The sequence below is a fragment of the Gossypium arboreum genome, chromosome 11 (assembly GCF_025698485.1).
Source record: "Gossypium arboreum isolate Shixiya-1 chromosome 11, ASM2569848v2, whole genome shotgun sequence".
NCBI lineage: Eukaryota > Viridiplantae > Streptophyta > Magnoliopsida > Malvales > Malvaceae > Gossypium > Gossypium arboreum.
Genome location: NC_069080.1, coordinates 122,913,018 through 122,927,484, shown reverse-complemented (window position 1 = coordinate 122,927,484; position 14,467 = coordinate 122,913,018). Strand labels below are relative to the sequence as shown.

Genomic DNA, 14,467 nt, shown 5'->3' with positions numbered 1-14,467 from the left:
TTTTTATTTTTAATTTTTATGTTTTTATAATAATTTTTAGTTAAACTAGATAAATTAGTTGGATTGATTGAATCGAAAACTAATTATTTGACCGATTTAATTATAAATTCGATTGGCATAATGACTTATTTAGCCGTGAAGCTTTGAAAAAAAAATCATTTTAGCCCTCATTTTAAATTTTTGCCTTTTTAGTCCTTAAACTTGTGTTTTTGTCAAATCACTTTAAAATTGATGAAAAAGTTGATATTTTTTAACTTTACTAATGCGATATACACGTGAATTGCCAAGTGGGTAACATGTCAGTATTTATTTTTTTTGAAATTTTAAAATTAAAAAATATATATATTACGATCGTAATGCTACATTCCATGATAAGTTTTCATTGTTAGGATCGTCAGCTTTCTAATCCCCTCGAATCTTACATTCTCAAATAGTATTAAGATGTCATATATAGAGTGTAATACGATTACAACTTATTCCTTAGATAATATTAGATTACGAGTGTCTTAAATTTTGAAACAATTTACCTTTTTTATTTTTATTATTTTAATCAATTTAAGTTTTTTTCTCAAATATTCGAGACTAATTAAAAACAAAATTATTATTTTTTAACGGTGAAACAATGGATGTCATGGTTATAATTATAATTATTGTTAGTGAGGCAATAAGGAGGAGGACATGGTGAAGCCAGAAAATTTTTTTAGGGGAGGCCGGATGAAATTTTAATTTTTTATAGTTTATATTTTTATAATTTGTAAAGAATTAAATTGGATTTTTATAATTTTAGGGTGGGGCCAAAGTACAATTTTACCTTTATTAATTTAAAATTTTTAAAAAATTTCAAGGGCCTAAAATAAAATTTTTCATTTTAGGGGGGGCCGGGGACGGGGCCCATGCCAGGCCCCCCTGGCTACGCCCTTGGAGGAGGACAATGATGAAATCAAAGTGGATAATAGAGATTGGTTCACCTGTAGAGGTCAAGAGTTAGAACAATGATAAAAGGACAGGCTGATTGAAAAGATAAGTGCTCGAAGTATCTTTAGGGTGCTATGCTCATAATTTTTTGGGTATTCATAGGAGAGGTCATTTTATCCACTGATATGATATGACTAGATAAGCATCTAATCTCATTAAATGTGCAACGGATAATCATAAATATGTATCACGAGATTCTATTAATATGTGATACTTAAGCCTAAATATACTCCTTATTGTCTTGAAAGTGTATTCACATTAGAATAACATTCACCTTTAAGCTTTGGTGGTAGATCCTGTTCGAAATGGGACGATGGTTGTGCTCAGGGAGTCAATGTGGAGTCAACAATGCCTCTTGTGCTGACACGTGTCTTCTTAGCAGAGGTGTATAACAGAATTATTACATTTCAACATAATATATTTACTTATTAATATATGAAATGTAATAAAAAATAAAAAAATACAATAATTTATCATAATTTTATGAAAAATGATATTAAAAATATTAAAGAAAATAAGCTTGTTAAAAAAAAGTTGTATAACAATAACAATTTAATAAAATATCTTTAAATTATCTTACATTCCAGTCAAATGAACTAAACAATAACATACCGCTTCTAACATTATTACGGAGTGTAAAATCAAATAACCTTCAAGGGGTGTTTGGTTCACCGAATATTCCGAAATAATATTCCAGTGTTTGGTTTGTCAATGTTCCGGCCATCATATAATCTCACGTTACGAAATAGTACCAAAATGCCGAAATATAGGTGTAATCTCGTTACGACATGAGATTAAATCCCATTTCTTAGGTTATCTTAAGTTATATGCATAATCTTAAATTTGGACCAATATACTTTTTTTTTAATCAATTTAGACTTTTTTAAATAAAAATTTCAACTAATTAAAACAAACAATATTTTATTAACAATGAACCAATAGATGTAATACATTACGATTATAATTATTATACTTTATTTAATATTTTTATTAATATGTTAATTATGGTTATTAATATAATTATACTCGGTGTTAATAAAATGTAAAAATTGTAATAATTTATCGTAAATTTATAAATATTTAGACTAAAAAATATTAAAGAATGTAAACTTGTTAAAAAAATTCTATAGCAAGGATAATTGAGTAAAATGTGTTTCAAGGCAACCTTCTATTTTGTTAACAAAACACATGAATCTTACATTGAGATAATCTTATATTCCACTATAATCTTATATTTAGGTAATCTTATTATAAAATATAATCTTATGTTTCAAGAGCCAAATGCACTTTTGGGGTTTGTTTGGACAGCACTGAGTAATTGAATGATAGTGTAATTACTAAAGTAGTAATTACACTTTCTTGTAACTCCATAGACGTGATTGACTCACAATGTGTAATTACATCATAATTTCTGTATAATGTTTGGTAGTACAAATTGTAATTATATAGTAACCTAACTTATATTTTAAAAATATTAATTACTATAAAATTATTAGTAAGATAAAAATAATTTCTAAGCAAGTAACAAAAACTAAAATCAAATAATAATATGTATTATGTTAGTTAAAAAGTAATTGATAATCTGATTACTAATAATAATAATGAAAAAAAAACATTATATGTAATATTGTCTAATTGTTCTAGTGTATATTTGTTAAGCTAGTCCTCTTTAATATTTAATATATGCTCACTATCATCGTTTGTTGGTTCTTGACCGAATTCACCATCATCTAAATTTGAATCTATATCATTGAAATGATCAAGATATCGTTCTTCCACGTACTCTTCGAAGTATGAATTATCTGAATCCACCTATGATTATAGTCATGAAATATGAAACATGCAAGTACGATCTAACATTTTTTTTATGCTATATTAAAGTGATATTTTTAATATGATTTTTTAAAACAACATATGTCTTCTCAACCACGTTTCAAAGTATTAAATGTCTCAAATTAAAAAGTTCACAAGTTGTATATGATGCTTGTGTCCGGCACCATTCTCTCAAATGATATCATATCCCATGATATGGTGCAAGAAAATCTTTTGTATTTGCACAATTAACATCAATCTTATAATATTTGAGTTCACAGTTCAAATAATTTATCCATTTTATAATAAATAAATTAAGTCAAAATAATATAAAATTTAAAATATATATAAGCTTTAAAAAACAAGGTTTTATAAATTGTGTAATAATATAATATTATAAAAAAACTATAACTCTTTTTAATGAATAAATATATTATTTTATAATGTATAACATGAACACATAAATAAGTTATGTGCATACTTCTTGCTATAATTTTTTTATATAAATATATTATAACACTTTTATAACATGTAAATTATTGTTTATAATGAACTTTTTGATTATAACTTTAATTTTCTTTTAAAAAATTAAATAATATTTTATAACATTATAAAATACACAAATTGTTTATATAATATAAATTTTAGGATTTATAAAATACTAAATATTTTGTTATAATCATCCAAAACATTGAGACAGGTTCATGCTTATAGCATAATTGGATTTGAGTATAATTATCTACATAATTAGTCTAATTCCCATGTTCTCTTAAGAATTGAAAATATAATTAGATGCTTCAATCATACTAAATTTAGTAAGACCTATAAAGTATAATAATTACTCAAATAATTACAAATAAATACACCTAAATTTTAATTTTTAAAAGTTACCTTAATAAATAAAACTCAAATATAAACACATAAAATCTAATTATAATCTGATTTGGTAAGTGAATCGAAATGATGATAAATTATTTTATGGACCTTCTCATTACATTTATGGTCCCTTTCCAATTATTAAATGATATAATAATTTTTTATCCCAAAACTCAAACCTAGAATTCAAAATCCTAAACTTCAAACCTTAAACCTTTAACCTCAAACTTTAACTTGAACTCAAACTCAAAATCTTAAACCCTAATATGAACTCGAAACTTTGAACCCTGCACATCGAACACCAATCTCAAATGTCGAAATTGAATCATGAACTTCAAATCTTGAACTTTGAACGGATTTGGAATTCAAAGTTTGAGATCAAGATTTAAAATTTAGAATTTGAATTTAAGGTTTCGAGTTTAGAATAAAAAATAGTAAAATTATGTACTAATAACATAAAAAATTACTAAAATATAATTATATAATTAAAAATCAACCATGACATCTAAACATTACTTTAAAGAATAAAACCGAATTTAAACACATAAAATCCAATAATAATCTCAGTGGGTGAGTGAATCGAAATGACTGATTCAATTTTTGTTGCTCAATCATTATTGAATAACAGAATAAAACTGAGTGGTGGACTGCTACTAGTAAAAAGCTTTTTATTCTTTTTTGGTTTTGAGGTGAAAAATTCAAAACACATGTCTTTTAATAACTCTTTCACTCGCTTGTCATCTGAAAGTTGAAACTTTGTCCTACTCGTTTCTTCCTCGACCCTTTCCCATGGCTTCTTCTCTCCATAGTAATCATACCCAAATCTGCCCCAATCCTACCGCCTTGAACGGTGGTTCCGCCTCCGACGGTAAGTCCCAGATTTCCAAGAAACCCAGATTGTATGCTGACCCTCCGCCGTTGTTCACTCCCTCTGATATCATCTCCGAATTTTCCCACCATGACCCCGCCGTCGCTCGTATTAACAACGGCAGCTTCGGGTGTTGCCCTTCTTTAGTTCTCTCGGCTCAGAACCAGCTACAGCTCCAGTGGCTCCGACAGCCGGACAATTTCTACTTCAACCAGCTCCAGCCTAAGATCATCCAGTCCAGAACTATAATTAAGGACATCATCAACGCCGACCACGTCGACGAGGTCTCTATCGTCGACAACGCCACAACCGCCGCCGCCATTGTACTGCAGCAAATCGCTTGGGGATTCGCGGAGGGGAAGTTCTGCCGTGGGGATGCTGCCGTCATGCTTCACTACGCTTACGGTGCCGTCAAGAAGTCCGTCGAAGCTTACGTCACGCGCGTCGGCGGGTATGTTATCGAGGTCCCTTTGCCTTTTCCTGTTAGCTCCGTCGACGAGATCGTGAAAGAGTTCAGGCAAGCTTTACGGAGAGGGAAAGAAAACGGGAGGAAAGTAAGATTGGCTGTCATCGACCACGTCACTTCCATGCCTACCGTGGTCATCCCCGTTAAAGAATTAGTCACCATTTGTAGGGAAGAAGGCGTTGACCAAGTGTTTGTTGATGCAGCTCATGGTATTGGGTGCGTTGACGTTGATATGAAGCAAATAGGAGCTGACTTTTACGCTAGCAACTTGCACAAGTGGTTCTTTTGCCCACCATCTGTTGCCTTTTTGTACTGTAAAAAGTCCACAAACAACTCCGATTTGCACCATCCGGTCGTTTCCCATGAATATGGCAATGGTTTAGCCATAGAAAGTTCTTGGATAGGGACCAGGGATTACAGTTCTTACTTAGTGGTTCCAAAGGTTTTGGAATTCATCAATAGGTTTGAAGGTGGGATTGAAGGGATCAAGAAGAGGAACCATGAATATGTTGTTGAGATGGGACAGATGTTGGTCAAAGCATGGGGAACTCATCTTGGTTGTCCTCCAGAGATGTGTTCAAGCATGGTCATGGTTGGTTTACCTGCTTGTTTGGGGATTTCGAGTGATCATGATGCTCTGGAATTGAGGTCTTTTTTAAGGGACAAGTTTGGTGTTGAGGTTCCAATATATTATAGACCACCCAAGGATGGGGAGGAAGGTGGGGTAGTAACAGGGTATGCGAGGATTTCTTATCAAGTTTATAACAAGGTTGAGGATTATTACAAGTTTAGGGATGCAATCAATCAACTCGTTGACAGTGCATTCACTTGTGCTTCTCTTCCCATTTCATAAGGTTTGTGCTGCTTCCCTCATCCAAATATTAAATTTAATTGCTTGTTGGAAATTTATATGAAGTTCTGATTAGCTCGGGTGTGAGTGTAGGATACGGGTATGATTAGTCTTTTTCAAGTTTTTTCATGCATTTGGAGAGTAATTGAAGGTCATATCTTGTATTTGTGTGTCCAACACGAGTGTTAGACACCTATACTTCAACAAAAATGAAGAGCACGAGCAACATAGGTGATTACTATGCCCCTTCCCTCCCTCCTTTTTTTTTGGCTGTGTTTCTTAAGCACTGACAGCTCAGGTGTGAGTGTCGGGTATGTGTACAATATAGGTATGATTAGTCTTTTTTTAGTTTTTTCATGCATCTGGAGAATCATTGGAGGTCATATCTAGTATCCGTGTGTCTCATATGAGTGTCTGGACACATATGGTTCAACAAAAATGAAGAGCCCCAGCAACATAGGTGATTTCTATCCCCTTCCCCTTCCCCTTCCTCTCCCCCTCCTTTTTCTTTTGGCTGTGTTTCTCAAGCACTCGGCCCCTCCCTATATTACCTACTAGACTATGAAGAACCCCAAGAGTTTCCTCCTTGGACATTGAAACAATTCATTTCAACACTATATATGATCTTGTTTACAGTTTCGTATAATTTTTAGAAGATAAGCTGTTGGTCATTTATTCTATTTGGTCACCATTCAATAATGGACTTAACTTAGATCACAGTTTATGATTTCTTTTTGAAATTATATATTTCACTATAACCATATATTTTTATTTATTTAAGTCGATAAATACATTATTCAGCAACTGTGAAAGATCGTCTGTAATTTCTTTTACGAATCACAGATTGTCACTAAATGGTTATCCTTCATGAATTGACTACTTTATTGTTCCCCGTGCATTTTTCTCATGTTACCTCTGCTTTGATCATATTAGACTTTTTCCTTGCTGAACTTGGTTGCTAATAGATATAAAAGTAAATTGTACCTCTGCTTATACTGTACTTATTTAGCAAAGTCAGAGATATCAACTTGAGATTGCATTTTTCTTTCTTTTGTTTCCCATTTCTTTTTGTTTTGATAGCATATTGTTGGGAGAGAAAAGGAAATGGATAAATGTTAAGGCAGTTAAATCGACAAACATAGCTGTGAGCAGAGCATTGAAGCCAAACCATCAGATGACTTGTTCACAGTAACATGACTACACTAGCATGATCCTTTAGTTGAAAGTTGAAATATAAATTTTTTTGTTAAGTGGTGTTATCCCACATATCAGGTTTTGTGGTCTTAATATTAAAGTTACTTCTTCACCTATTACCAATTGTTTTAGTTTGGATGCTTAACCTGGTATTAGAGCTCGAAATTTTGTTATGTTGTTCTTCCCACCTAATCCCATATAAGGTTGCCCATGTGTAGGTCCTGTAGCTACAGGCGTGGGGAGTGTTAAGTGGTGTCATCTCACATATCAGGTTTTGTGATCTTATATTAATGTTGCCCTTCCACCATCATTCCTTTTTATTTGCATGGTTAATATGGTATTAAAGCTCAAGTTTTGTTATATTGTTCTACCTACTTAACCCCATATGAGGTTGATGACTCCTAGTGAGGTTGTCCACGTGTAGGTGGGTGCATCCATTCTTATATTGAAATGCACCTCTTAATCTTTTACCGGTTGGTTTTAGGTTGGGCGCTTAACAGTTTTCAAATGTTGATTAAAATCAGTTGTGTAGCCGCTGCATTCATTATTTTGTGAAATGGTGGTGTTTTGCCGGATATGGCATGTTAAGCGTCAAAACTGAAAACCAATTGGTAGTAAGTATAGGGGCAACTTGAATATAGTACCGAGTGAAATAAATTGCAAAATGATAGCACATTAAGCATATAACTCAAGCAGCCTTCACAATTGCCCCTCTATTCTATTAACAATTCAGTGGAAGGTTGTTCGGTACTAGTTTTGAGACCTGACATAACCTTATTTTATGTTTCATCATTATCATTTTTATTACATAGGACATGCACATCCTTGTCATTTAGGGGCTAAGGATGATGAATGGATTAGGATAACAGGGAGACTACTAGCTAGCCAGTTTCCTAAAGCAGGGCTGTATGTTGTATTCCTATTCCCACATGCTTCTACATTTTTACAGGACAAATGGTGAAAAACATTAATTAAACTTGTAATAAGATTCTAATAAGAGTGTATGCATGTTTTTATCTGTGCTTATCTGTTTGACTGGTTCATGAATGGAACAAGGAAACACTTATCATTATATCCAACAAATCAATACTAACAATGCTATAATTAAAGTTCACAGATAAAATTACTTGTTAGTTGTTTTTACGGACTACTGCTTTTTTGCTCTACCTGTGTGCAGCTGAAATAGTGGTCTTTCCTCTTTCGTCAGAATAAGAGCCGGCCAACCAGCTAGCCAGCCATGGACATGGGCATGGTTTAGGTACCATGCAAAATGCATGAATGTTATTTCCTTAATTTAGCATAAGTAAACGCCTTGCTTGCTTTGTAGCTCTCTTATCTAATTCCAACTTGCTTAACTTTTTGTCTAATGTTGGTTTTGGTTGGAGAGCATGGTTATCATGTACATGTATTGTTCAATGTCTAATCTTACAAAGGGACTTTGTTGATTAAAAAAAAACCCTTATCGTTTATATGATATAAATAGTTTATTATATGGCAAATTATACCCAATGTCATTAAATTATTATTAAGTTCACGTTTTAGCTATTCAATTTCAAAAAATTACAAAATGGTTATAAAACTATTTGATAGTTTTTATTTAAGTCACTAGGCTTTTAAAATCATTGTTGTGGTCTTTTTTATTCATACCGTCTGCACCAATTGAAAGTTTTCATTTCCCCACTTTTCTATAAATTTTTTTGTCATGAAACAATTTTGAACATCACGATTTTACAAATTAAAATCAAAACAACCTCCTTCGATTTTTGATCAACTTAGATCTAAATAATATTTTTTTACTCGTCGATGGGTATGAATCCTCATTTAAAGCTTGCTAGTTAGACTTTTTTTTAAAAGAAAATTCTTGACAATCTAGTGACTTAAAATATTTCAATGACTAAAACTAAATTTACTAATAATTTAGTGATCTTAAATGTAATTTATTTTTATTATATCATATTCATGTTAGGTTGGGTTATTACTTTAAAAATTGAAATGGAGGTTTAAATATTGTATTTTGGGTTTAACTTTCAAATATTAGATATGGTTTTAGAGTTGAACAAGTAACCCAACTTTACTTCTACATAATTAAAATTTGCAACTAAACAATTTTTTAATTAGAATTTTACACTTTGAGACAAATTTAACCCCAAAGGAAACTTTCAAATATGTAATTTTAATAATAAATCAGTTTTTAATCTTTTATTCATTAATTTATCATTTAAATTATTATAATAAATTTTGAAAAATATTTTAGATAAATTATATTAGTAATTACTAAATTATATTTTTTCTTCGTTTTTGTCATCCATTTATCTTAGATTATTAGGTGTCTTTATTTTTACGTCAACCAGTTGATGACCAGAAAACATAAAATTGAATAGTTAGATAATTATTTTGTAATTTTTCATAAATAGGTGACTTTTATCGTGGTTTACCCAATTTTTTTATTAAATTTGTTTGAATGTGAAGATTTAAAGTTGATTAGCAAAATTCAATATTAAGACAAAAGAATTAGTGAAAAATACCACATATTAATCAATGATAAATTTCATTTCTCAACTAAAAAATTAGCCAATTAACCCTAAAGATATACACTTTTTAAAAAGAAACCCTTTAAAAATATGATTCTTATCTCTGTCATCGTCTCTAACATTATGAAGTATAAAATCTTGACAACCACGTCAACACAAGTTGTCTTGTTCACAGCTGACGTGGCACGTATTTTGGGCAATCAAATTTTAAAAATTTAAAAATATTAAAAGTGATGATATTTTTATTTTTACAATTTAAATAATATCTTTAAATGAAAAATTGACTTATAATTTTTTTATATTACTTAAAACTAAGTAAGGAATTATATATATATTTTTATTTTACATCTTTATCCTTATTTTTAAAAACATTTTATATTATTTTAAGTAAAATCAAAATTTAAACCTATTAAAAATTAAAAAATTAAAAAATTATTAGATAAAATTTGCTTATATTTTCATATTTTATTATAGATTATCAAATATATTTAAAATAAAATTTTAATTAATTAATTAATTTTAATTAATTATTAAATAAAGTTGTAATTTGTATTTACCCAACTCTGATGATGGATAAAGATTCAATCGATAATTAAATTCGAGATTTAATATAATTTTATTGGATTGAATGCTGAGTATATTATTTGATTTGATTTTATATAAATTTTCTCACTCGCATAACAAAATAATTTTATAAATGCACCTTTTAGAATTAAATGAAATAAATGTGTACCAAAATGGAAGGGGTGTGAAATTACATATATACCCTTTCCCCCTCTTTGTTTGACTCTGATTTGTCGTCGATAGGGAGAGATGGTAGAGAAATAGAGTCCCAAATTTTACAACATCAACCAAAAACAAAAAAGGGAAAATTTTTATTTTGAGAATCTAATCCTCAGAAACTCACAATTTCAAGGTAAGGTCCTTTCTTTCCTAATTTTCTCTAATAATTTTTGCATATCTTTCCTTCTTCTTTCTCATCTTTCCTCTTCTTTCCCTCTTTTTTCCCTAATTTTTTTAGGGTTTCTTCGTTCCTATACACGTATAACGGAGCCCTAAAACAAAATTGAAAAGATTTTTGGCCTCCAATGTTTCTCAAATTCCTTACCCTTCTTTGATCTTTGCAGTATCGACGTTCTGATTGGTTGATTTTCAATTCAGAAAACTCCGCCTCCGGTCAGGTGGGATTTCGTTTTTTGATCTAAATTGGGATTATTGTTTAATGTCTCTTGGTCTAATTATAAATTTGTTATTTTCATTGTTTTTCTCTGTTCCTCACTTACCCTTTTCAGATTTAGATATGTACATACACATACACACACTCATAATACTGAATACTCAATGTGGTCGGACTAGGCTAGGGCACAAATCAATAAGTAAGCCACATGAACTAGATTCACTCAAATTTTTTTATTATAATATAAATTCATCTTTATTTTCTATGTTTTCCACATTACCTAAAATCTATCCTTAATTTGTCTTTGCTTTAATCTGCATGTCATCACTGAACTCAGAATTCTTGTTATGCTTTACTTGTTTGGTTTCTATGGGTGTTATTCTGAAGTGTTTTTTGATTCTCAATGATTGGCAGGTCATGGCTACCAAAAGGGTGATAGCGGTTTGTCAGTCTGGTGGTGAGTTTGAGATTGATAAGAATGGGGTGATGTTGTATAAAGGCGGAGATGCTCATGCGATAGACCTTGATGATCAAACGAAGTTCGACGACTTCAAGAAGGAACTAGCAGAAATGTTTAATTTTAACATGAGTACTATGTCTGTTAAATACTTCCTCCCTGGTAATAAAAAGACTCTCATCAGTATCTCCAATGACAAGGATTTAAAGCGGTTAATAAAATTTCATGGGAATTCCACCACTGTCGATGTGTTTATCCTAATGGAGGAAAATGTTCCTCATGATGTTTCCAACATGCCAGCCAGTAGGTAGTTCTCTTTATTTGTATGCTCAAGCTTAGTTGTAATTCTTTGGTTTATTAACTAAGGCTCTGCTTGGGGTTGAAAAAAAAAATATGTCTGAAGCAAAGCCTTAATGCTGATGAGAGTTTCCTTTATACAGGTCTAGCAGGACAACTTTGTCTGAAGCAGTGGCTCCAGCTCCGGATCCGGCTCCGGCTCCGGCTCCAGCTCCGGCTCTGGTTTCGCTTGATCCACCTCTAGATGTTATGGATGATACCACTCGACCGAATATTCCTCTTGCGGCCTCTCTTGATATTGTTGATGCTACCAATCATATTGATCCACACATTGATCTAGCACCTGAGTTTTCATCTATTCTTCCTCTTGCTAAAACCACTCAGCAGTGGCAGAATACAATTACAGGGGTGGGGCAACGATTCACTGGTGTTCAGGAATTTCGCGAGACATTACGTAAATATGCCATTGCACATCAGTTCGCATTCAGGTATAAAAAGAACGATAGTCACCGTGTGACTGTTAAGTGCAGAGCAGAAGGCTGCCCTTGGAGAATCCATGCATCAAGGTTGTCAACCACTCAGCTGATATGTATCAAGAAGATGAATCCAACACATACTTGTGAAGGGGCTGCTTTGACCACCGGGCATCAAGCAACGAGGAGTTGGGTAGCTAGTATAATCAAGGAGAGGTTAAAAGTTTTCCCAACTTACAAACCCAAGGATATTGTACAAGACATTAAACAGGAGTTTGGCATACAACTGAACTACTTTCAGGCTTGGCGTGGGAAAGAAATTGCTAGAGAGCAGCTTCAGGGTTCATACAAGGATGCATATAGTCAGTTACCACTTTTCTGCGAGAGGATAATGGAGACCAATCCAGGCAGTTGTGCTACATTCTCCACTAAGGAAGACTCTAGTTTTCATCGCCTCTTTATCGCATTCCATGCTTCTCTGTCCGGCTTTCTACAAGGTTGCAGACCTCTCCTTTTTCTTGATAGCATACCCTTGAATTCCAAATATCAAGGTACCTTGTTGGCAGCAACCGCTGCGGATGGGAATGATGATGTATTTCCTGTTGCCTTTTCTGTCGTTGATGCTGAAACTGATGAGAACTGGTATTGGTTTTTGTTAGAACTGAAAGCTGCCCTGTCAACATCTTGTCCTATAACATTTGTTGCAGACATACAGAAGGGTTTACGGGAGTCGATCTCTGAAATTTTCAAGGGATCATTTCATGGTTATTGTCTCCGATACTTAACTGAACAGCTCATTAGAGACTTGAAAGGGCAGTTTTCCCATGAGATGAAACGGCTCATGATTGACGACCTTTATAATGCAGCTTTGGCACCTAAACCTGAAGCCTTCCATTCGTATATCAACAGCATCAAAAAAATTTCACTGGAAGCTTACAATTGGATCATTCAGAGTGAGCCCCAATACTGGGCAAATTCATATTTCCAGGGTGCTAGATATAACCATATGGCATCAAACTTTGGGGAACTCTTTTATAGTTGGGTGTCAGATGCACACGAATTACCTATAACTCAGATGGTTGATGTCATACGGCAAAGGGTTATGGAGTTAATTTATTCCCGCAGGGCTGAGTCTGATCATTGGGTAAGTAGGCTTACTCCATGCATGGAGGAAAAATTGGAAAAGGAGAGCTTGAAAGTGCGTACGCTTCAAGTGCGTACGCTTCAAGTGCTTCCGACTTCTGGTTGCGAATTTGAGGTCCATGGTGATTCCACCACTGAAATGGTTGACATGGATCGATGGGATTGCAGTTGTAAAGGTTGGCAACTTACAGCTTTACCATGTTCTCATGCTATTGCCGTTATCAGTTGCATTGGACGAAGCCCGTATGACTTTTGCTCCAGATACTTTACAACCGAGAGCTACAGGTTAACCTATGCAGAGTCTATACAACCTATTCCAGATGTGGAGAGACCTCTGCAGAAGGATACTTCATCAGCTCTAGTGACTGTAACTCCTCCTCCAACACGCCGTCCACCGGGTAGGCCCACCACAAAAAAAGTTGGAACACCAGAGGTAATGAAGCGTCAACTACAGTGCAGTAGATGCAAGGGTTTAGGGCACAACAAGTCCACTTGCAAAGAGCTCTTGTAGAGTGTTGGCCACTGTAAGTATTAACTTTCTGAAAGCTAGCACCACATATCCCTTGAACACATCAAAACTTAGTGGCATTACATTATTCAATTGCATATTTCATGCAGAGAGCATATTCTTTTTTCCTAGCTTGTACAACTTATTATGAGCATTTGTACATGCAGCTTCCACGGAGTTATCTTACTGTTTTTATGACACATGCTCATAGCAATGCTGAATTTGGGGCATATAAGTTTTTTGTCAGGTCATCTGCAGTTGTCATTTATATGTATCTGCAAGGATTCATTTTCCTCGTAACGCTGTCTATTGCCTGATATGAATATCATTGATGAGTTAACTGAATTCTGTGAATGCTGTTATCCTTTGTAACTAAAAGTTTAGCTCTGTTGCTGTTGCCATTGGACTAACCTGTCGTCCTACTTTTGTGTTTGATAGGGATCGAGTTAAGGATGACACAGTTTGGCTGATGGATCTAATGGTACTTCTTCAATGTCAAATAGTTTTATTAGGTGTAATGCTAGTTCTACTTGGTCTCTAGTTAAAAACTTTATGATTAATGAACATGGCAGTGACTCGTAGGGAAGGATTGGTTATTTAAAGTAGCTATTTGTATCCATGTTGATGGAAAGCTAAATGTTACCATCGACTCGGATCAAATTTTGTTACTGTATTATCAGAAAGAGATTGGTTAGGTTTTCTACCTCAGTTTTTAACTTTTTTAATTTGTGAATGAACGTGTTCCTTTTCCATTTGGCCTTGCTGAGTATGGTGTAACTTAGATTCGGATATCGCTATTTGAATGCTTTGAGGGAAGATTGTTAAATCCATTTTATGAAG

The 14,467-nt window shown here is 33.0% G+C and overlaps 2 protein-coding genes across 6 annotated transcripts; both read left to right on the top strand.

Moving 5' to 3' along the window:
- Positions 1-4,177: 4,177 nt before the first annotated feature.
- On the top strand, positions 4,178-8,473 carry LOC108479955 (probable L-cysteine desulfhydrase, chloroplastic). 5 transcript variants are annotated; one of them, XR_008274640.1, is made up of 4 exons: positions 4,240-5,851; positions 5,941-6,078; positions 7,260-7,312; positions 8,219-8,473. XR_008274640.1 is itself a non-coding variant. In XM_017782830.2 (2 exons), exon 1 carries the CDS (start codon positions 4,453-4,455, stop codon positions 5,848-5,850), a length of 1,398 nt encoding a protein of 465 aa, XP_017638319.1. In that variant the 5' UTR covers positions 4,178-4,452; the 3' UTR covers position 5,851; positions 8,219-8,473. The 5 variants fall into 5 exon arrangements, 1 of the variants encoding a protein (XP_017638319.1); XR_001870532.2 differs by lacking the exon at positions 5,941-6,078 and having other exon boundaries at positions 7,245-7,312; XR_008274641.1 differs by lacking the exon at positions 7,260-7,312.
- A 1,865-nt stretch (positions 8,474-10,338) lies between these two features.
- LOC108479164 (uncharacterized) lies at positions 10,339-14,466 on the top strand. Its single transcript, XM_017781597.2, has 5 exons — positions 10,339-10,488; positions 10,700-10,753; positions 11,164-11,513; positions 11,647-13,643; positions 14,066-14,466. The coding sequence occupies exons 3-4, from the start codon at positions 11,167-11,169 to the stop codon at positions 13,628-13,630; spliced, it is 2,331 nt and encodes a 776-aa protein (XP_017637086.1). The 5' UTR covers positions 10,339-10,488; positions 10,700-10,753; positions 11,164-11,166; the 3' UTR covers positions 13,631-13,643; positions 14,066-14,466.
- Position 14,467: the final 1 nt, after the last annotated feature.